Consider the following 23,071-nt stretch of genomic DNA (forward strand, 5'->3'; position numbering starts at 1 on the left):
TGCAGGTCACAGGATGAAAATATTTCACAAAATCCTAACCAGATGTTTACTGGAAGTACCTGAGATTCCATTTGAAAATTGTGATGTTAATAACTTCATGTCAGTGAACCATTATCTCATGTTTCTGACATGGTGTCTTTTTCTTGAAACAAGTTTCTAAGGGCTAAAAATAAAAATAGCCAAAAACACTAATGAGTTCTGAGTAACAGTAACATCTCTAGTGACAAAGTAAGGAAGAAGGTATCTATGTATATATGTACATATGTGTGTATTTCACGTGGTCACGTTTCTCTTTGCCCTGCCTGATCCAGCCTGGCCAGGTGAGGAAGAGCGCATGACAGAACGGTCCGTGCGAGGGTGGCGCGCTGTTCCAGGGAGCACCAGCTTCAGCGTGGCTGAACCGCACGCCAGGCCCACGTCACCCTTTCTGTCTCCTCTCTGGGGTCCCTCCTGCCACTGGCTGGCCTAAGAGGTGAGCTTCCCAGATGGAGGAGGACCACACCTCAAGCTAGGAGAAATGTACAGTGTCCTACTTCTCTGCCTGATTCTCCAAGGAAAAGTCCCTTACAAATCCCGGGGCCAAGCTCTCACGGAACACTCCCGTGACCGCCTTACACAGAACATGTTCGCTTTCTGTCCTGAGGTATTTCAAGCATCCACACTTTTTTCCTCTTGCCACTGATGCTCCAGAATCGTGAGATCTCCAAGTCCTGAGTTTGGTGAAATTCTGACCTGTTACGTGTTGACACAGGGACAGAACCTGGAGCCCCTGAGCCCATTTTCATCTGCGCCCCCGGTACCTCGGCTAACTACCTGGGCTCAAGGACTCTTCCAAACAAGATCTGCTTCACAAGGAAATCTCCTGCCTGTCTCTGAGCCCTTTCCTGGCTGTCAGGCCATTGGCAGAGCTTAATCTCCTCTGTTTTGCTTTCAGAAACCTCTCTTCCCATCTAATTTCCCAGGGCTGCTGTTGAGCCTAAAATGTGTGTAATACAAAATGCTTGTTCCTGAGAATCAGTGCTCGAGGCAGCCCGGTGCTTCCCTCTGAGCTGAGTCTCAGCGATCACAGGTATGAGGTCCTGTGATCTCGGGTCCGCACAGCAGAATGTGAGACCTGCATGTGACGGCCATTTTAAAATAAGTCCACAATTTCTTTGCTACAAATTAGGGACCTGATTCTCCCCCTTGAATGTGGGCTGTACTTAGTGATTCGTTTTCAATGACTAGAATGTGGCAAAAATGACAGTGTGACTTCTGAGAGTAGGTTATGAAACATCACAGCTGCCACCTCCCTCTCAGTTCACCTGTTTTGGGGAGAAGCTGACATCCGGGCAGCCCTATGGAGAAGCCCTCGTGGTGAGGGTCTCCTGCCCACGGCCACGTGAGTGAGCCTTCTTGGAAGCAGGTGCCCCAGCCCGGGTGCCTTCAGAGGACTGCAGCCCCTGCCGACATGTGACTCAGCCTCGTAAGAAACAGCCAGAACCATGAAGCCGAACCACTTCTGAACTAGCCCTCAGGCAGCGTGGGAGACAATAAACGTGTGTTGTTTTACGCCACTCCCGGGGTGGTCTGTTACAGCAGCAGACAGGACACTCGCAAGCCCACATCTTAGCCCCCGACCAGGTTCCCTGCAGCTTTGGCCCAGGGGCCCTTCAGCCTCGGTCCGTATCCAGCCACCAGCACCCGCCGGGCCGCACCACTAAGGAAGGAACCGAGCGCTCCCTCCCCTTTCTTCCTGCCAGTTCCAGAGTCTGATCCTTCCCACGGGGGCGAGCCCCACTCCTCCGCACCCGTGCCCCCAGGGACGGCGGTGTCTGCAGGACGCCCTGGTTTACGGCACACCCCCCATCATCCAGGACGACTGCCTCCCGCCAGAGAGCGGGGAACGTGGGAGGACGGAGAGCAGTGAGAGGCTCTGTGAACCTCAGGGAAAAAGGTCCCATGGTGTGATTAACAGTGGCAATCGATCAGACTCCGGCCGGGAAAGGCTCTCTGGTCCCCGGAGGGATGTTGAGCCTAATCAAACTGCCTCCCGCTGGAAGGAAGCATCTAGGCTTATGGCTCTTGTCACCTTGACCGTACAGCCAGTGGGGACTGGCTCTTGGTTGCAGTCACCCTCTCCCGAGCGTTGAAGCCCCATGGTGGGCCTTTCTCATGTGGCCGAGACGCTCTGCACACTCCCCCAGTTACTGCGTTCCTCACACCCATCCTGCAGGAAGTGGGGTGCAGCTGCTCCCCGCTGAGTGTGCATCCTCACACCGGACCACAGGCCCTGTGTCGTGGGCCCAGCAGTGGCCCCCAAAGATACCAACCAGGTCCTGTGAGCGTTACGTCGGGTGATCAGGGTCGCGCGGGTGTGATTAAAGATCTTGAGATGCAGGTCATCCGAGTGCCCTCACAAGTGTGCTTGTCAGAGAGGCAGAAGCAGGTGACTCACGGAAGAGAAGGAGAAGTGAGGACGGAGGCAGAGGTTGAGTGATGCGGCCACAAGATGCAGAAGGGGCAAAGGATGGCCTCTACCCCAGAGAGCAGGATTCTGTCAACACACTGACTTAGGCCCAGCGAAACCAATTCTGGACTTTGGCCTCCAGAAGCATGAGCGAACGAGTTCGGTTGTTTTAAGCCACCAGGTTCATAGTAGTTTGTTAGAGCAGCCATGGGAAACTAATGCGCCCACCCTGCAAACTTGATGTGTCTGTCCTTCTGGCCATTCCAAGCCTCTGTCTTTCAACAGTGCGGTGCCACGGAGCGCGGGGGGGAGCAAGGGCTTGCACCGTGAAGGCCCTTGCAAGGTGGCCGAGACACTGGGCGAAGGGGAGCCTTTAAGCAGGGCAGTGACTCAATTTGGTTCCTGTTGGAAATGTCACTGGCTCTCAGATGGGCGAGAAGCAGGGCAGGAGTGGAACCACCAGGAGGCTGCGGCTGTCCAGGTGGGAAGGGTTAGTGGCGCGGAGCAGGGAGGTGACATGACTGAGAGAGATGGGCAGGTTTGGGGACTACTTGGGAGATTGGAAGCGCCTCACTTGGGGCAGATGGAGGGATGTGCCTGCTTTATGATGGGCACTGTCTCCAGACGGAGGAAGCCACGACGGAGAGAGGGAGACCCCTACTAATAAGGGGTCCACGGGGGTGAGCAGGGAACCGACGGCTGACGCTCTCGAACTGCGTGCAACGCTAGCATCTGTTCACCCCCTCCCGCCTTACACACACACACACCCCCTTCACTGTGGACTGTCCTGAGAAAAGAGCAGCGGGAGGGGAAGTACCCTGTCCCCTCCCCCTAGGGAGGGCGGGGTGTAAGATCCACACTCGTCATCGTAGCTCAGGAGAAAAAGGCACGCTGGATCTTTTCTCAGTACATTCATTGAATCTGGGAAGCTTAAGGTGAAGATTCTAAGGGCTTCAAGGCTGAAAAAGGACACTTCCTCTCTGTTTATTTTCAATGTCTGAACTTGAAACCAGCTGTGTTTCTCTGGGGAACAAAACCCAGAGTGCCTTTTGAATCCTGTCAAGCGCCAAGAAGAGGCCATGTCATGAGAGCCTGAGTGCGCTCGGGTCCAAGCTGAGTGCTAGCCCTTCTCTGCCCTGCCCTCCTACTCGGCGGGGCTGAGAGATCCCCGGGAAGGGCGCGGGGCACGGGGACGGTGAGACGAGCCCTCTCCCCACTCCATCTCCCGTGTGCTCAGAGGGTGCGTCCTTGCTCTCCAACCAGCCCCAACTGGTTCCTGAGGCAGTAGGAGCACGCGGCTCTGGTGTGAGACCAGGGTTCAGATCGCAGCTCTACCACTTAGTGCTTTGGAAACTCTCAGTATCTTCTTTAAAATGCAGAGGAAAGGCGATGTAAGTAAAAGTGTGGCACGTCGTGGACCCACAGAAAGTGGGGCTCAGTGTCCTGAGAAGGCAAACAGTGTCCTGTGTGTCCTGAGAAGGCAAACGGCCTCCCCACGGGGGTCCCTCTGCCCGCCGTGGAGAGAGAGGCCTCAACACATGACCGGAGTTCAAAAGCCTGGGGATGCTGAGCCGTGAGCCGGGACACCTGGCTTCTGTTTCCGGCTCGCCCTCCAGCCAGCACCACAGCCTTGTGCTCGCCCACTGCCCCGAGCCTACGTTTTCTCGTCTTAAGTGAGCGTAACTGTCCCAGCACCCACCCCCGCGGGGCCACAAGTATTATGGGATAATAATGTATACAATAGAATCTTCCAGAGGGAACAGTGCTGTCTGTACTCGAGGACGCAACACACTCACCTTGAAGCCGGGGTGGCTAACGCGGCGGAAGTGGGAAACATGGGGAAGGGTAGGTGATCCGAAGTTAGGACCAACGTGTGTGCCTGGGAAGGAGGCGGAAAGTCAATTAATCTCTGTGTGTGTTGCCTCCTGCCACCCAATGCTACGGTCTGCTTGAGTATTTTCACTGCCATCTGTCAGCAGCTCTAAAGTATATAGCCTTATTCTCTCCTGTTCCCTGTGTTTACATCTGGTTAGCAAGATTCAGCCAGGGACATACATGTCACGGGGAGGCGGCTGCCAGTAGGCCATCATGGTCCTTAAAAACAGCATTTTGTACTTAGCCTCTGCTTCTCGTATTTACATTTTAAAAACATGTAAGGAGCACCTCCCACCCACCCACAACTTGCCACAATCTTACCTTATCCAGACCTCACTTTAAGCCCATGAGAGGAAGCACTGGGCACATTTTCGAGATGAAGCTCACAGAGTGGATTTGGACATTTGGTAGCAACAGACAGAAACCACAACTCAGACTTAAGAGTTAAAAGGGAGTTTATTGGCTCATGTACGGAAAAGTCCAGAGGTAGGGCTGGTTCCAGGCAAAGCTATATTAGGACTCAGATGATCTCCACAAGATGAGAGACCTGCTCTCCTCTGTGGGTTTCTCTCTCAGATTTTCTTTACACTGGATCCCCCACTCCCATCCCTCGAAAAGTAGCCTCTCTTTCTCAATGGTCCCAGGAGAGAACTTGGACCATGTGCCCAGCCCTTAGTACCCAGGAGTCTGCAAGGCTCTGATGATTGGTCAGGTGTGGGTCATGTGCCTAGCCCTGCAGCTGGGGTTGGGTCAGGTCCTGGAAATCCAGGGACTGAGAAAGGGGAATGTTACGGTCTTGCAAGAGGCTCGTCAGAGTACTGCTGGAGGAGAGTGTTACAACAGTGACCATCCCCTAGAGGCCAAGGTTAGGTGGCCTATCCCAGTATCACATAGGGGCACAGCTGAGCCTTGAACCTCCAGCTGGCTGATTTCAAAGGCCTTGCCATTTTTGCTACTCAGGGCATCGACCCTCAGCTCCAGCTACACATTAGAGTCAGCCCAGGAAATGAGTTGAAACAAATACCGGAGACCTGGCCAAAGAACTGAGATGCCTTGGGGGCAGGGTGTGGGCATCAGTATTTCTCAAAAGCTCCCTGGGTGACTGTACTGTGCAGCCAAAGTCCAGAGCCAGTGGGTGAGGACTACCCTTCTCCTCCCCCACCACACGCTGCAGGGCACTACTCAATGCTACAAGGGTGGCTGCTGTCAGCAAAGGAGGGCTCAGAACCCAGACAATCTAGGCGACTTTGGGGGATGATGAGCAGGTGCCTGGGAGACCTGGGAGGTGACCTTGTCAAACTGAGTCACCAATCCGGCCTTGCAGCCGAGGCAGGCTGCCTCTGCGTGGAAGGCAGGGCTTCCCACTCGAAGCTGGGCAGGCATGCTGCCTCCCTTTTCTCACCTTGGGCATCCCCGGCTGCAACGTGTAAATTACTTTAGCAGTTGCCTAGCTGGCAACGCGCGCTTCAGGAGAGCGAGAAATATCGTGGCCCAGGGTGCACGGTGCTCTTCCCTCCCACCTGCTGTGGCAGCCTGGCCAGCTTTGCTATGAAAACACCTGGCAGCCAGGCATCTCCTGGGGCTCCAGGCCACCAGAGCTCCCTGTCCTTCTTCTAAGACAAGGGGAAACATTCAAAACAGAGCCACCAAGGGCCCTGCTTCTTTCTCCCCGAGGTTAGACACAGACAGCAGAAAGAAGCCGCAGCTCCCCGGCCGCCTCTACCAGCGACCCGGTGGACTCGTCCATCTCTTCCTCACCCATCCTTCCTCCTCACCTGTTTGTCTGTAACTGCTTAGAACCCCTGCTATGTCAGGAAGGGAACCAACCTCGCTGCTTCACGTGCCAGGCACTGTCTCTACAGTGAAGGAAACTGAGGCTCCCAGAGGCTCCATGACTTGTGCAAGGTGACGTGGGAGCAAGTTCCTGGCACCGAGTCCGGAATCCTCAGCTCTCCTGAAGCACGGTCCTTGTTCTTTGTCCAGAGTGACACCTGCAGCTCCTGAACATTCCATGGATCTGCTCCTTTCCCCCACTCCGCGCCCATTACTGAGAACTACATCTTGCTTCATTCCCTGTACATGATCACCGTTAGGGGCCCGCCTGTCTCTGTGACACGATCCAGAAACCAAGAGCCTGCAACGAGTGGCCCTCTCGGAGCCTCTGCCCAAGTCCCACGTCACCTCTCCAACAGATCGCTTTACCACTTCACTCTGGTTTTCAGCAAGATCTTTTATTTACCCTCTGCTCCCCAACCGCGTCACGTGAGCACAGGTAGCCAGGGGCCTGTGTGGGCTGCTGGCTTTGTAAACGTAGAGCAGTCAGTACGTATAGAAATCATGCACCTCAGGGATTCTTTAACAAGAAACTTAACAAGTAAAAAGACTTCAGGTGTGTTTGACATTTCTGCCCTTTCCTGCATTCTAATCGCTGAAAAACATCTGTGTAGAAATTGTACTCAAATGTAGACACGGTTTCTTTGCACACTTGCTAGTAACTACCTAGTGCGTTTCAGACCGCGTTTACTTCTGACGGTTGCTCCTCCCAGAAGCTGCTGGTTTCCGTTCGGATAGAAACACTGGACCCAGACGGGACAAGCAGTATGTTCCGTACCGCTCCAAGGCTTTACAAACCTGACTCTGCCGTAATACATTATTCAAAAAAGGCATCTCTAGTGTGACTGGAGGAGACTCCTTCACACATCGGCTAACGGGGGGCTGCTTCTAGACTTAGTGCCTCAAACTGGCCACGTCCTTCACAGCAGACCCAGCGCCGCGACCATGGGTCCTTTGGGTATGTAGGTCCCCCCAGTGTCCTCACGTGCACACACTGGCTTAGGTGGCCCTCACCACACCCTTGTGCACTGACAGAGACACAGGGCCGACTCTGCCATGATCTCCGAGCCCAGCGTTTGAACGCTTATGTACAGACAAATGGGAAATCATAGGAAACAGAACTCCAAAGCAAAACAGACACTTCGGGCGGATCTACGATTCCAGTTTTGCCAGAGAAAGGCTTTTCCAGAACGTCACTGGATGAGTGAGGTCTCATCTCACCTCGGCGCCCATCAGCCAGCCTGGGGGTCTGAATGCTCATCACCTTGGACTCCAAACAGCTCAAACGGGGAATTCTCCAGGCCCGGCTTGGCAGTAGGGCTTCTGTAGGCAGTGAGGTAATCGAATCACATGTTCAGCTGCTGAACCGAGGGAGCCCCAGCTTGGCTCTCGAAGACACCAGCCTCAGCTCTGTCGGAAAGCAACGTCTACAGAAAAGCCTCCATTGCCACCAGCCTGATGCTCTTGCCATCAGGGACCCGACTGGGTTCAGGGTGAGGTGAGCAATGGTGAGTCTGCCCTGCCCTGACTGGGCCACCCTGCCGAGGAAGCCAGCAGGGGACAGCTGGGGATGCAGACCGCGGGCTCCCCCGACCCGGGCGTCTGAGGCCCAGGGTGATCGTGACAGCAGCAGAGGCCACGTCCTCCAGCTCTCTGATCTGCAGTGTTTTGTTTTGTTTTTGTTTTTTTCTTTTAAGATGACAGGAAGATTTACGTTATTACATCCAGACAAGTAACCATTTGGCGACCCTATTTCAGAGCACTGACGAAACCAAGTAGCAGCGTGACACAGACGACAGGGACCCCGAGCCTCTGGTCACAGAGCAAAGTAATGCGCTTTTAGGCAGAAAGGAATCGCAGAAGCAAATGATTGGAAGGGAAAAAAAATCTAAGGAAATACAAGCTGAAAATTTCCCACTTTCAATAACCGAAGGAAAGAGGGACCCAACACGACCTAAAAACCAAATCCCAAATGAGAGCATTCTGTCGAGGCATGGAATTGGAACAGGGGCAGGGGCCGGGCCGCACCCCTGTCTGCCCGGGCGGACCGCGGCCACTCTCGGCGACTGCAGCACGACCAATGTTCTCATCGTCCCGGGGCAAAGATGAAATCCAGGGCCTGCCGTTCGGCCGCTGCGACGTTGGGATGCCACAGATCCACCATGAAAACCACCCGTGGGCCGTCCTCCGCCGAACCTGGGGGAGGGCGGCGAGAGAGGAGAGGTTCAAACCGCCCGGAGCCAGGACCCGGGCAGAGCCAGACCCACGCGGTCAGCTTTCGGGCAGGGACCCCTGCTGACCCCGGCACAGATCGCAAGCTCTCCTCCTCTCTGATCAACAACATTATCAGAAGACCCCAGAAGGTTCTGAGCAGAGTGCAGAAAGGAAACGGGCAGAGGGAGGGAAGGGTGAAAACGTGGTAGGTGGAACGCGGAGGACTTTTAGGGCAGGGAGGTTACTCCGTGCGATCCTGTCATGGTGGACGCGTGACATCACACGTTTGTCCAGACCCACAGAGTGTACAACAGTAAGAGTGAACCTTCATGTAAACTACGGACCTGAGTTACTGATGATGTGTCAAAATTGGCGCGGCCATTGTAACCAGCGTACTCCACTGTTACAAGGTGCTAAGAGAGGGGAAATTTATGGGGGTCACGGCAGGGAGCACACTCTGTACTTCCTGCTCAGCTTTTCTGGGAACCAAAAACTGCTTTAAAAAGAAAGTTTAAAGATACATGTAAATATATATATTTATATTTTTAAAGGCGGCCACGGGGCACACAGACACTCACCTTCATGGAACGCGGCGTGCAGGAAAGAATCATCGAAGAGGAGGCAGCGGCCTTCTGCCCAGCACTGGGGCTCCCCGCCCACCACCAGCTCACAGCCACTCGGAGTTTTCAGACCTGGGGGCAAAGCAGAGAAAAGAAAATGAAGGCGGGCAGGGCCAGGGACGCCGGAAGTCGGGAGTGGCAGGCTTTGGAGGAAGCTCTCGACCTCCAAAGCCCCGACCCTGCGCCTTACCCCTCGGGAGCCCCGCTTGGTGGGTGGGTGGAGGCAGTCCGTTAGGACAGATGCAGGCCGTGCACCTGCACCCTCACTGTGCTCCCTGGAGAAACTCATTCCTCTGGTGGCTTAATCTGTTCTGGGCCAGGGACTACTCTGATCAAAGCACGGACCAAGGCTTGCGCTCCACTTGTGAGACTCCTGAAGCCCAGTCGTGGGGCCCCGGAAACCGAGGGAGGCCAGGTTCAGAACCCTGCCTGCCCAATAGGCAAAGGCTGCTTCCGTCGAGATTAAAGACTCGGAGACTCACACAGTGCCCTCCTCTTTAGGGTCCAACGTTAAAATCCACTGTGAGGCCTGAGGATGGCATGTTCACAGTCCAAGTTTCCCCAGCCTCATTCTGGGAAAATGGTGACACCCCTAAAGAAACGCCTGAGCTTTCAGAGGAAACTGACTGCCACCCTCGTAGGAAGCCATATGTTCAAAATGCAGGCGGGGGACCCGAGCTCGGGTATAGAACCCCGGAAAGGGGGGTCTTCTTCAAGCGCTGCCGTGCATGCACTTTCACACCCCCATTTCCAACTCAAGGGTCTGAAGGAACGCTTGGCCCCTGGCACTACCTGGTCATCTGTGAATGAAGGCACCGGCACAGCCACCTAACTGACTCAGAGGAGGCTGGGTAGGCCCTGAGCCGGGAGGAAGTGGGCCCTGCGAGAGGGCCTGGGATCATGGTGTTCTGTCTGTCTTCAGTGACCCACCCTGATAATCACGACCCTGGGCCAGTCAGCATCCCCGCTCTGATTTAATGTCCCTACGACACACATGAAACAGCGTACTCTCTAACAGCCTGAGGATTTAACACACCCTCTGAACCAGAAATGGATGGCGCCAGGAGACACATATGGAGTAAGAATTCAAACAAAGAGGCCACGTGGAGTAATGGGCAGGAGAGAGGACTTCAGGTCAGACGACCACCCTTACGTGCTGGGTGACTCTGAGCAAGTCACTCAACCTCTCTGAGCTATAGCCTCCTCATCTGTAAAGAGAGGCCATGAGCACACTTGCCTTCCAGGCTGTGTGACCACTGTCCTTGCTACCAATCACTGAAGACTTACTGTGAGCAGGTTTGTGTTAAATAAACACTTTACGGACATCACACACTTTCCAGATGGAGCAACTGAGCTTCAGAGAAGTTAAGTGACCTGCTGGAAGTCGCTATTTAGTCCTGTGCGAACTGAGATTTGAACCCAGATCTGTCTGGCTCCATGGAACAGGCTCTTACAACACTGGACAGTAGAATATAAATGCTAGTTGTTACATCGGTAGCAGTGAGGCTAAGTGGTTGTCAACTTCCCTGTAGTTAATATGTTTCAACTATCAATAGTACGTTTCACTGAATCAGCTGACACTGTCAGTTCTGCCTCTGGAACCAGGATCTCCCACTACTGTTAACAGCTGCTGGGGGAGGTTAGGGCTGTAAAGGAGCTCCGCTCCGCCTGAAAGATTTCCATGCGTGCCCTCACCGCTTGGTTCAGTGGAGAAGGCCTTTAGGGATAGGTGGTTCTCTGCAGGGACAGAACACCCCAGGATTCCAAAAAGAAGCTCCCCTTTTTCTGGGCCACGAAATGATTCATCACCACCCCAATGGTACAACAGAAAAACGGCCTGGCTTGCCGGCTTCCCAGCCCCTGCTCACTCGCCTCCGCCTCCCTTCACTGCGCCCCAGCCTTCCAGCGGCCCACCATCCCCGCCTACTGCCATAAACCAGCCTGGCTGGCAGATATGATTAACACCCGCCCAAACAGAGCATTCGGGCGGCTACTGGGGACACATAGGCCCCACGCATGGCCTCGGCCAGTCCCATATCCCCAGGCCCCCTCTGGCTTAGGGCTCACTGCTTTGTCCCCAATGCCCATGGATAGAGGCGCAAGACGGGTGGAGAAAGGGCTCTGTCCACCACTTCAGGAGGCTGGCAGCTGGCACTCAGGGTGGGCAAGGCAGACAGGAGCTGACCAGCTTGTATCACCCAGCCGGACGGCCGAGAAATCCAACAATATACTCATGAAAGGAAAATGAGAGCCTAACGGGCTTTTGTAGCGAGAATCTGGATACGCTCACACACTTTCATCCACCCTTCCCTGAGGGTCTGCCACTGGACCGGTATCTGCCTCCTGGCTAACAGCTGCCTCATTAGTTTCAGAGGTTGTTCCCTGGAGCTTCGTGACAGTGGGTGGGGACCTCGCAGCCCCGTACAGGGTGCTGGGTGACGGCTGGGCCGCATGGACGGGTGCTGAGCGATGCCACCTCTAGCGGAAGCTCGGAGCAGGCTCGGCAAACGTGTGCCACCCGGAGGCACTGACGGCTGAAGAGCGGCGGCCGGGACGACGCCCCCAGCCCCCACTCAAGACGGAAGGCGGAAAGGGAGGCTGCGGGGCACTGCAAGGACACAGTTCTGGAACCGCAGGTGCCTCCCCACGTCTGCCAGGTAACTGGCGGAGGTGTGGCCGCTGGCATGTACCAGGCCCTTCCTGCCTCTGACCTCATTCTCCGGACACCCCCTATGTCAACACACGAGGTCACATGAGTCTCACACCCCTCTCTTTCCTTCCTGGGTGGAAGGACAGAGGAGAGGAGGAAACGGAGCAAACCCAACCCTGGCGCTCACCCTTGCCATGGGGACAGCTCACGCTAGTGGGACGCCTTCCAACACCGCCTGCTGTCCAGGGTGACACGGATGACCCAGTTTTTCCGGTGGCAAGTGACTCTCTGGGCCGGGAGGGGAATGACGGATCATAAAGAGGCCCACGTGGGCACATGTTACACACACACACACACATGTACACTGCACACATACACAACAGGCATGAACACCTGGGAGGCGGCAGGTCCACCAGCCCTTCCTACTCGACACACCTGCCCGGAATTCTACCACACCCAGCTCAAGTGCCCTTCCCTACACGTCCTTCTGAAGCTTTTAGAAAACTTACAAGGGAAACCTTTAAAAAGAAGAGCATTGCTCCCCGAGGCCCACAGCCTGGCAGGGAGGCCCCCTGCGGTTTGCTCCCACTGTGCTGGTCAAGCTCAGCCCCACCAGCGGGCTCCCCAGCTAGCCCAGATATGGCGCCCCAGCCCCAGGGGGAGCCTCCTGCTTTGCTCCACCCCGGCGGCCCCAGCGGTCCTGCAGGGTCAGACCCCCGTCCCGGAGCAGCCCACAGGCAGCCCGTGTCCCCTGAGCTCAGAGTGCGCCCTGGTGCCTCACACAGAGATTTCATTACAATGATCATCACTAAGACGATCATCTCACTTCTTAGATCAACCAGAGCCCCCTTTAACTGACTGCCCTCTACCTGCCAAGCACTTCACACACAGGACATACTTCTAATCTTCCAAACAGCCCTCCAGGTAGGTGTTACGCCCATTTCAGAGAGGAGAAATTGGAGGCTCAGTTTCAGAGCCTGCCCAGGGTCACCCGGCAAACGGGGCTAAGCCGGGATCTGAGTCCAGGTATGTTTGCTTCCAGAGTCTGTGCATTTTCCACTGTTTCCCAGGGGCAGGGACTATGTCTTATGGGTCATTTTTCACACTGCCCAACACAGCGTATGATCATAAAAGCTACTAGCTACCATTTATCGAATGCTGTCGCATGCCAGGAGCCGTGTCAAGCAGCCATGGCAGATATGACTTCATTGAAAGCTCTCAACATTCCTGTGAATAAGTACTATCTCCTCATTTTACAGATGTGGAAACTGAGGCCCGGAGAGACGTGGTTATTTCCCAAAGTCTCACAGCCAGCCACGGAGCCAGGCAACTCCCTCCAGAGCCCCTACCCTGTCCTGCTTTTACTCTTGAAATACTCAAAACGATGTCAATTGCTCGAACCTAGTTCCTTCTGTTTTTTTAAAGCAGTGAAGCCCTCTGTCCAGTCTCCACAGAGAGAGCGGGAGAAGCAGAGGGCTCTGGGCGAAGAGGGGCTGAAGGGCCCGGGGCATCGGGCTCAGGTCCCCCAGGCAGCCCCGAGGCTGCCCTGTGGACCATGGTTATGAACCCCCTTCTCCAGGCTATACTGGGGCTCCTCCGTGCGCCTCTCGTCCCTCCAACACAAAGCTGGGGCGGACTTCCAAAGCGGGACCTTGCTCAGGCTCTCGGCAGCTCCTCTAGTCTGGGATGCTAACCAGTGGTGCCACTGCCCTGGTAACCAATGTTATCATGACTCACTAGGAAGGAGGCACTCTGGAGAACTAACGTCCCTCTTCACCGAGTAGTTTCTGAGCCTGCTTTTATCAAGTACTCACTATCAGGCTCTGCTTGAGCAAATGCCTCACGATGCACATCATCACACCAGAGCCTCGACATAACTCTGTAAAAGATGATCTTTTTATAATACCTCCACTTCCCAAATGAGGAAGCTGAGGCCCAGGGAGGGGGACTGACTTGCCCAAAGTAACACAGCCAGCTCATGGTGGGGTGAGGACGCAAACACAGGCAATCTGACTCCAGACCCTGTTCTCAAAACCACTGCTACACACACTACACGTATTACCAGCCTCCCTAGAAGCAGAATAAAATCAACTTCACACAAAGCGTCCCTTCGTCCTTGTTGATTCGGAAGGCACTTGGGTATCTTTCAGCCTCCTGAATCACCCCAATAGCCTCTGGCTCTAGAACTACTCTGTCCAATACAGTAGCCAAGTGTCATATTTTAAAATTTGGATTCAAGTAAAAATTGAGCTCCTTAGTTGCACTGGCCACATTTCAGGCACTCAAGTTACATGCAGCTGGTGGTTCCTGCACTGGACAGCGTAGATGGAGACCATTCCCATCTCGGCAGACAGCTCCTTTGGACGGAGTTTCTGTCACAAATTAGGTTTATACTGACCACACGTTTCTTTTTTGACTCAATTCTCTGCTGCCAACACTGTTCACACGTGACCCATCCATTTTTGATCAGAGTACAGTGAAGCATGAGAAAAAGCCCAATCCTGGCTACTGACTACAACTCGCGGTGTCTGGGCTCCCGGCCGGCAGACGGGCTGGGATGTATTTGCTAGAACAGTGCGTGCCGGGAGGCCCTGTCCCCGCCACGTACCTAAATGGCAGCGGAGGCGGATGTTCGTGGGTCCGTAGTGCTCCGTTATCACGGTGCCGGGGCTCAGCACGGAGATGCACGCGTTCCCAAAAACATTGTTCCCAATACAGGTCCGAAGGCTTCCAAGCAAGCGGTACGTCCGTGGGCACTTCCTGCAGTTCCGGGGGACGCAGACCCCCTGATTGACCAAGTAAAAGGTGACCCACTCCCCACTGGGGGTGCTGTTCATTTTCCAGCCCTGTGGGAGGCTGCAGTTCGAAAACGCTTTGTACAGGGCCTCAAACTCGCACAGGATGGTCTGGAAGTTGCGCTCCAGCAGCTCCACGTCATGCTTCTGTGCGTCCCGGGCGAAGTAGGGCGAGGTGGGGAGGTCGGGCAGGAAGAAGACCTCGGGCTTCTGGATGGAGGGCCGGCTGCTGAGGTAGCGGCCCTGCTCGCGGATGCCCTTGTGGATGCGGCCCATGCCGGACCAGGAGTAGCGCTTGGCGTACTCCTGCAGGTTGTGGTAGAGCTTCTGGTTGAGACCCTCACTGTGGCTGCAGCGCACGCACTCGGGGGACTGGCAGTACACGAACCCGTTCTGCAGCCCCGTGGCGTCGGGGCCCTGCATCAGGGCGTTGACCGAGACGTAGGGCCGGGGCTGCTCCCTGCCCACGTGGTAACAGTACCACACGAACAGGACCAGCAGGCAGGCCACGGTGACCGCGGCCGTGGTGTCGCAGTCCCGCACGGACTGCATGCCGGTGGCGATGCAGTCCCTCAGGCCGTCCAGCGACCAGCTCCAGGCCACCAGCCACTCGAGCGACATTTTGGGGGAGCTGTTGGGGATCCGAAGAGAGGTCAGCTGGTCAGTCCTCGGGAGTCCCAAGGGCATGCATACCATGCAGGTCAGCGTAGAGGGTGAGGGGCGGCTGGGGCAGGCGGAGGCATGGCTGCCACGGTTCCTCGGGTCCTGCCAAGGGCGGCATGGAAAGACATCTGTGCCCAGTCCCCCGCTCCCGGCAAAAGTCACTGCGGGTGGGGGCAAAGGAGCGGCTTTAGGTCACGTCGGCAAGTGGGGCTGGTCACCGTGAAATGACTTTTTTAGGCAGTCCAAACCTGAGATGAAAAAAATAATAATAAACCGGCATAAATTTTTACCCCTGGAAAAGTCCTCAACTGAAACACAAAGCCCCAGCCCGTTTTGTCAGGTCTCTGTTGGAAGGGGACACGCTTCTCAATCCTGCACTTTCTCCTTCCATGTTATCACCACCCCCTTTCCCAAAAGGCCAGTAGTGTTTAATCTGCATCAAGTACTGTTTGATCATTACAGTAGTCCCATCTGTTTTGTGTCATCCTTAGGAGGTGCTGTGATCCCCATTTTATGGATGAGGAAACTGAGGCTCAGAGAGGTCCTATAACTCACCCCAGTTCATGCAGCCGGGGCAGGGACACAGAGCCCATCTCACTTCAAAGCCATATCTATCCATTTTGCTACGCTCTTGCACAGTAGGTATGTAATAAATGCTTATTCTCCTTAAATCTCTGTACCTTTTATTAAAGAGAAATCTGGATTCAAAAGCATCTTACAAATGGTAAAGGAATTTGGAACTGCATATTCTCCGTTTTACTTGCTCTTTTCACAGGACTTCATCATTCTTATTTAACCTCTCTTGCCCTTCTGACATAGGTTGGGCTTAAATCAAGCTGGAAAAGGAAGTGGGCTCCCCGGGGTCACATCTGTGGCAGACACCAGGCATTTTCTGTCTACTCGCTTGGGACGCTATCTACTGGCCTCACCCATGAGATTATGAAAGTGAAATGATGGATAGAATGAAAATAGAAGCCCTTTCCGGTCTGTCTCCAAAACACACAGAAGTGCTGTGCTTTGCCACGTATCCTGCCGATGGTTTGGGCCAGTGTCCGGCACGCTGATTATCCTAACAACCTAAGAGATGATCGAAGCCCAGCTGTCTCATTGCCTGTGTCTATAGAACCCCGGCCGTGCTTCCCAGGTGAAACTCTCTGTCCATCCTGCTCTAATTGGATGAAAACAGCCAGGTCTATGTTCTACTACATGTGTAATACATTCCCTCACCTCGAGGAGCAGAATAATTCAGAAATTTCGCTTGGTACCATGCTCTCCCTTGTCTCACAGGAATGTGAGAAGGCAACTAATAAAAACAGGAAAGCTGTACCCTCCCCCTTCTCCGGGGACTAAATTTGGCCCCAACATTCTTGCAACGTAGCAGAGAGGTTAAGAACCCAAACTGGGCAGGTCACTCCCCTCTCTAAGTCTCAGTTTGCTCATCTGTTAAGACGGGGTAATGCTCCTCTCATTGGATCAAGGGGAATGATGGGTTGAAAGCACTGATGATCACATCATGGTGACAGTTCAGAATGTGCTAGTGACCGCTGTGACATGTGGATTCCCATCTCTAGTAGCCAGCAAACCACAGGTGGGCCATCAGGGAAAGGTATCTCAGGTCTGAGAATTCCAACAGCCAAAGGTATACTCTTGTTGCCACACATCTCAAGGAATTTTTTTTTGGGGGGGGCGGGTCCCCAGACGTGCAAAAGCTATTAAAATTAAAGGGAAACCTTAGATTGTCCTTAACTCCCTACTTATATCTTCCCAGCTTAGGTTGAATAAAGAATCGCTTGACTATAATATTCAGTCAGAAACGCATATGCTGAATATTCACGGACATTTTTATGTTTCTCGGAAAAATACGAGAGTCGGGAGGTTAGAAGCTAAATTTTTTCCTCATACGTTCTCCATGTCTTCACAGATTTGGGAGAAGAGGGAAAGGCTGGGCCCCCTGGATGGAAACAGACCCCCTCCCCCACTCACCCCGGGGCCCTGGTTCTTGACTAGTCCTCCCATAACTGGCAGCTGTTTCCTCTTGAGGAAAAGGGAAGGATAATCATGATGAAAGGTATTTTGTTTGCAAGCCATCTGCCAAACAGAACCCCAGGATTCTTGAAGTTCAGTGTGAAACTAACATCTGTATGATAACAAGCACTTTTACTAAAAGGATTTCCCCCATCGCTGAGCTGAAGCCCTAATTGGAACTTTGAAAACCCAGTCTCTCAGGAAGAGAGGTTTGTTTCTCTTAAATGTTCTAAGAGTGACATGATGATCATTTAACAAACACCTGTTAAGTTTCAGTTCCCATCAGCCCTGCTTGAAGTTTAAGTCAATCAAAATGAAGACGCGGAGTACCGGGTAGATGACGAGGGAATCTCTCCATTGGACAGTCACACCACTTACCCTCTCCCCAGGGAAGCCTCATTCTGTACAACACCGGCCATGAACGCTCCCTAAGCTGAGCTATAAACAAAACGCAGAGGATCCTCAGGCCCTGGACCCCAGCTGCAGACCCTGCTCACAAGATCACAAACAGCACTGAGAGCTCAAGTAAGGACTTCTCACATCTGCCACTTACTTTTACCCAAACTACGCTGGCAGGACCCTGAGCCCGGAGGTGGATTAACAAGCTCACAGCTGAAACGTGACACTAAATTAAACCTTTACCTTTACAGGGTGATTGGCAGTTTATCAAGTACTGGTTCAAACATCTGACCCTCATAGACCCCAGCCCTGCAGCTGCGAGGGCATGAATTCCACCCCCCCACTCCCACCCCCCAGCTTTTGTCTCTGTGACCACAGTAACTTCCAGCTTCCTTTACACATCTGTTTCCATTTCTTGTCCTCATCAGGGATGGGGACACCTCATTGCAGTTCTGCACTTTAATAATACGCAACTCCAGATCTTCAAAGTCAGCCAGCTCTGGGGAATAGGGTCCGAATTCATGGCCACTTTTTGGTGAGCAAGTCGAATCAAATATAACTTCTGATACAATGAACACCTAGGGAGAGAGACACTCGGCTCAAACCTGGCTAATCCAGCTCACATTACCAGTCCGAGAGGCTGCCCAGTGCCAGAGAGCTTCTGCTCACTCTCAGGGTACCCTAGAAGCCCCCCAAGGAGCCGGGCAAGGAGTGTGATGCATGCACCCAGGAGCTTGAGAGCTGCCCTGGGGCCAGCCCTCTGCTGCGGGGAACCGGAGACCTCTCCTCCTCACTTTCTTGTCCAGCTTTTTCAGTATCCACCGGAGACCTCTCCTCCTCACTTTCTTGTCCAGCTTTTTCAGTATCCACCCACTCAGGAGAGTGGGGGAAAAGGGGAGTGCACAGAATAGGTTAATACAGATGGTGACCACCAGGAGGTCGGGGCGGGAGTGGGGGTGGGGTGGGGGGAATGGGACGATGGAAAGGTACTGACAGGAAAAGTGGGCGATTAGGGAAGGAGGCTCATGGAACAGGGGAGGAGGGTCACCACGGGAAATAAGGGAAATGGGTGATGCACAGGGCTGGGGGGGAGGGGAAGAGCAACAAGAGAAGGGACCAAGGAGGATGGTGACCGAGAAGGTGACGGTGATGGGGCATGTTAACACGGTGAACAGAGTCGCGAGGGAGCAAGGGGACAAGGAGGGTGATGCCCGGCCCGGGCCGCGTACACTGCCAAGGCGGCGGCGCTCAGCACGTAGCGAGCGCTGGGCGGCGGGGGCCCCTCGTACGGGCCGAGATGCGGGGCGCTGAGCACCCTCCGCGGCCGCGCCGCCGGGCGTGGGGACCGCGGGCCTGCAGCCTCCCGGCCCCCGCCTCCTCCCCCTCTCTCAGGGTCGGTCCCGTTGCGCCGCCGTCCTGCCCCGCAGCCCCCGGAGAAGCCGCTTACCTGCGCCCGAGCGCGCGGGCGGCGGGGGCGGCCACTGGGGCCGGGGAGACGCCGCCGCCCGAGGGCGCGGACGCTCGGACGCCCCCTGCCCACGCCACGGAGCCACCGCCCCGCTGCTGCCCGGCCCACGCCGCCGGAGCCCGAGCCAGAGCCGAGCCGGTTCCCAGCCGGTGCCGACGCCGCGCTGCGCTCCGTGGGGCCGCGGGGACCACAACTCCCACAATGCCGCGCGCGGCCGGGAGGCTCGAGGAGGGGATGCGGGCGGGGCGGGGCCAGCGCCGACGGCCTGAGGGGCGGGGCCGAGACCCCCAGCGGCCAGGGGCGCTACTCGCACGCGGGGTGACCCGGGGCCGGGATCGCGCCACCCGCTCGCGTGGTTTTTGCGGGCGCGGCCGTGGGCCCGAGCGGGGAGACGCACTGCCCGCCCAGTCCCAGGGCGCGCGCAGGCGGGCGGGCGTTGGGTAATTCATGAAGTCCGGCGGGCGTTAATTCACCCGCTCCCGGTTCTGCCTCTGTGCCTCTGCCTGTTCTCCCTCCCTTGGTCTCTCTCTTTTCTCTGGTTCTCCCTCCTACATTTCCTCCTTTCCTTCTCTTTCACTTTCCCTCCCTTTTCTTTCCTCCCTCACTTCCTCTTGCCCTGACACCCTGTTTCTTTATTGATTCATTCATCTACTTGAGGCCTCGTAGGCACTTGGAATGAAACCGCAAATCAAACAGGATACTTAAGTTTCATGGAAGAAAAACTCATTCGCTTGATACAAATGATTATTGGGCAACCTCTCTGGGGCTGGCCCTGCGCTCTCTGGCGAGCCGTCCAGACGTGGCCCCTGCCCGCAAGGAGTCACCGGCTAGCCAGGAGTAGGCGGTGCCCAAGTAATCACAGGTACACATCTACAGTCACCTACCAGGCAGAGTGGTTACCAAGAGAAAGGACAGGACAGGATGAGAATGTGTAACAGGGGGGCCTAATGCGGGGTTGGAGTCTCCAGGGAGGCCTCTCTGAGCAAGTGATGTTCGAACGAAGGCTTGTGGGAGACAAATAACAGGGGCCATGGGTCGTGTTGTGGGCTCCGGAGGAACTATGCATGAGTGGGTTTTGGGAACACGGAGTGGGAGGACCAGCCCACAGTCCATCCGTTCTATCCCAGAATCCACCTTGCCCCTTCACAGACCCCACCTCCCACCACCCCGACACCCAGAACCCACCTCTGTCGTGTCCCAGAACCCACCTTGCCCCTTCCCAGAATCCACCTCTCACCCCCCCACCCAGAATCCACCTCTCCCTGACCCAGAATCCACCTTGCCCCTTCCCAGAACCCACCTGGTCCCTGTCCCAGAACTCACCTCTTCCATGCCCCAGAATCCACCTCACCTTTGTCCCAGAGCCTACCTCTAGGATGTCCCAGAATCCACCTTGTCTCTCTCAGAAACCACCTCTACCATCTCTATTATTGCTCAGAATTCACATCTACTGTGGCCCAGAATCTGCCTTTACCATGTCTTAAAATCCACTTCATCCCTGTCATCTCCCCCCTTTTCTAAGTCCAAAGGAGGAAGAACTTTTCTTTTTTCTCTTTTATTCCGGATGCATACATTGGGAAACCATAAAATGCATATGGATTTGCTCCAAGTGTGGGTAATCGACACAGGCATCAGATTTAGAAACATTAAACATGTTGTATCTTTTCACTGCCAGCCTCGGAATGGTTGAGCCTGGGTAGGGTGGAGAAGATGGGAGGGTATTTGGTGCATCTCACATTCAGAAAGTTGCTCATATTTAGACTTCTCCAAAGACACATATGTTCAGTCACTGCATCACACTGACAGGGATGAAAAAGAAAACTATTCTTCATACAGTTGTAAATGTGTGTTCCATTGCTGGACCACACCATCTGTAGTACATTATGAATTAATATTGTCTATAAATCTTGTAATTATCTTTGACCAGTGCAATTATATCGCTCTGTATTTGTTAAGAGCATTTATTTGTTCAACGGCAAAATTACCATACACACATTTTGCTAACCCTGCTTGCCATTCTTTCCTCTGGGAGACCCTGGGAGGTGAATTCCCCCCAGAAAAGGGTATCCGGGCCTTCCAGAGGGGGCTTTTGGGTGAAAGCTCATGATAAATGTTCATTGTGCTAATGGAGGAGTTGAGACAAGGGCCAAGTGCTTATAAATTGCCTGGCTTCAGCTTGGCTGTTACCCGCGTCCTCTTCCTCTCCCTGTTGTCTCTAGGGCAGTCATCCCCGACCCACTCTGAGGCTGCATAGCCTATCATTACGCCATCTCGTACACTCGTGGGGTCCACCCAACTCCCTCCTCCTACAGATGGAGTCACTAGGGGTCCAGAGAGAAAACATGCCCTGCTCAATCAAGGTCACAGCAAGTCAGTAGGGGAATGTGTAGACCCTCGACAAAAATACTTGTTTGGTGGGTGAAAGAAACTGGTATAGTCACTTTATAGAGCAATTTGGTAGTATTTGCTAAAATAACAACGACAACAAATCTGTTTCCCCTAAGAACCAATAATTTCACTACTCTATCTGCCCTAGAGAAATTCTAGGGTAGATAAAGTAATGGTAACATCTTCATGTTATATAATACTGGGCAGCTATTAAAAGGGAAGAGCTAGATGTATGTATAACAATATAAAGCTCCTGAACAAATTATAAAGCAAAAAAAAAAGAATTCTACGTGCAGTATAATTTCATTTACATAATATGCACATATACACAAAACGTTACTCTATGGTTTCTGTGGATGTATACACATATTTATGTAAAAGCAGGAGAAAAGCACTGGCAGAATACCCTAGTATGTCCTCCTTTTTAAAACTTAAAGTACTACAATGTTTGTAAATATAAAGACTATCCCTCAGAGAAAGCAACTTAGAGGGACGTCAAGAAGGAATGAGAATTGGACACAGTGGACAAAAGGAATTCCAGCATTTTCTGTAATGTTTTAACTTCATTTAATATTTTCAAAAGGATTTAAATGCTCCTGGAACAAAAAGTAAAAAGGACAAATGACTTATTAGGACTACCCTTCCCTATCCCTCAACCACCCAGTTCCCTTTCCTTAAGAAAATCATTATAACCAATTTCTTACCCATTTTTCCAGGAAAATGCTGTGCATTTGCAAATATACAGAAGTATTTTAACTTTAAAAAAAGGAAAAGACACGGATGGTCTCTCTCACCACACCTACCCAACATTGTACTGGGCCTTTTCACCAGTGCAATAAGGCAAGAAAAAGAAATAGGAGGCATTTGGAAGAGTAATTGAAAAAAAAATTCATAGTAGCAACAAAACAAAAGTGTAAAGAACTCAGGAATGAATTTAACTAAAATGGGAAAGATGGGGGGAAAAAAAGTGAAATAAAAATATTGAAGAGCACAGAATAAATTGTGAATAACGACAATGTATGCAAAAACTCCCAAAGAGACAACATCACAAAAATGTCAATTTCCCCAACTGACCTATAAAATTTAAATCAATTTTTATGACAATCCCAATGTTTTTCATGCAACGAGATAAACTGATCTTAAAATTTATAGAGAAAAGCAAAGGGCCAAGAAAGCTAAAGACAAAATAAAATTATCTAATAAAAATGAGCCAAGGATAAGAGCAGGCAAGTCACACAAGAGGAAACACAAATGGCCAGTAAACAACTAGGAAGGTGCCGTGCCCATTGCTCATCATGGAAAGGCAAACTAAAACCACAGTGAGATGCTGTTTTGCTTTCATCCTCTTGGCAAAAATTGAAAGGCCAGTTGACGCCAAGTATTGGTAAGGCTGTGGAGCAACAGGTGCTCTTGTACACTGCTGGTGGAGTGTAAATTTGCACAACTACTTTGGCCCTCTTTTGTAAAGTTTGAAGGTGTGCGCACCCCCCAATCCTGCCATGCTACTTCCTGGTATATGCTCCAGGGCACTGATTTTCAAACTGGGGGTTCCACTGATGGTTGTAGAATTGACAGAGTGAGTCATGACCACGATTTGAAACAATGAAATAGACAGACAATCAAAAATTACAAAGAGTGTTTCTGAAAGTGTCCTAAGAGTACTGTGTGTTTGTGTTGCACTGGGTCCCAGTG

At 53.2% G+C, this 23,071-nt stretch overlaps 1 protein-coding gene across 2 annotated transcripts in view; it reads right to left on the minus strand.

Moving 5' to 3' along the window:
- Positions 1-6,512: 6,512 nt before the first annotated feature.
- The window catches only part of ASPHD2 (aspartate beta-hydroxylase domain containing 2), a 33,216-nt gene continuing 16,657 nt past the window's right edge, over positions 6,513-23,071 (minus strand). The window contains exons 1-4 of one of the 2 annotated variants that reach the window (XM_079943573.1): positions 18,971-19,151; positions 14,250-15,347; positions 8,950-9,063; positions 6,513-8,353 (exon numbers count right to left, since the gene is read on the minus strand). In XM_079943573.1, coding sequence (XP_079799699.1) covers positions 8,244-8,353; positions 8,950-9,063; positions 14,250-15,132 — 1,107 coding nt within the window. In that variant the 5' untranslated portion in view covers positions 15,133-15,347; positions 18,971-19,151 and the 3' untranslated portion in view covers positions 6,513-8,243. Of the gene's footprint in view, positions 8,354-8,949; positions 9,064-14,249; positions 15,348-18,970; positions 19,152-23,071 lie in introns of those variants that run through there. The other variant, XM_079943574.1, reaches the window with a different exon arrangement.

The sequence above is a fragment of the Stenella coeruleoalba genome (genome assembly GCF_951394435.1).
Source record: "Stenella coeruleoalba genome assembly, chromosome: 14".
Classification (NCBI taxonomy): domain Eukaryota; kingdom Metazoa; phylum Chordata; class Mammalia; order Artiodactyla; family Delphinidae; genus Stenella; species Stenella coeruleoalba.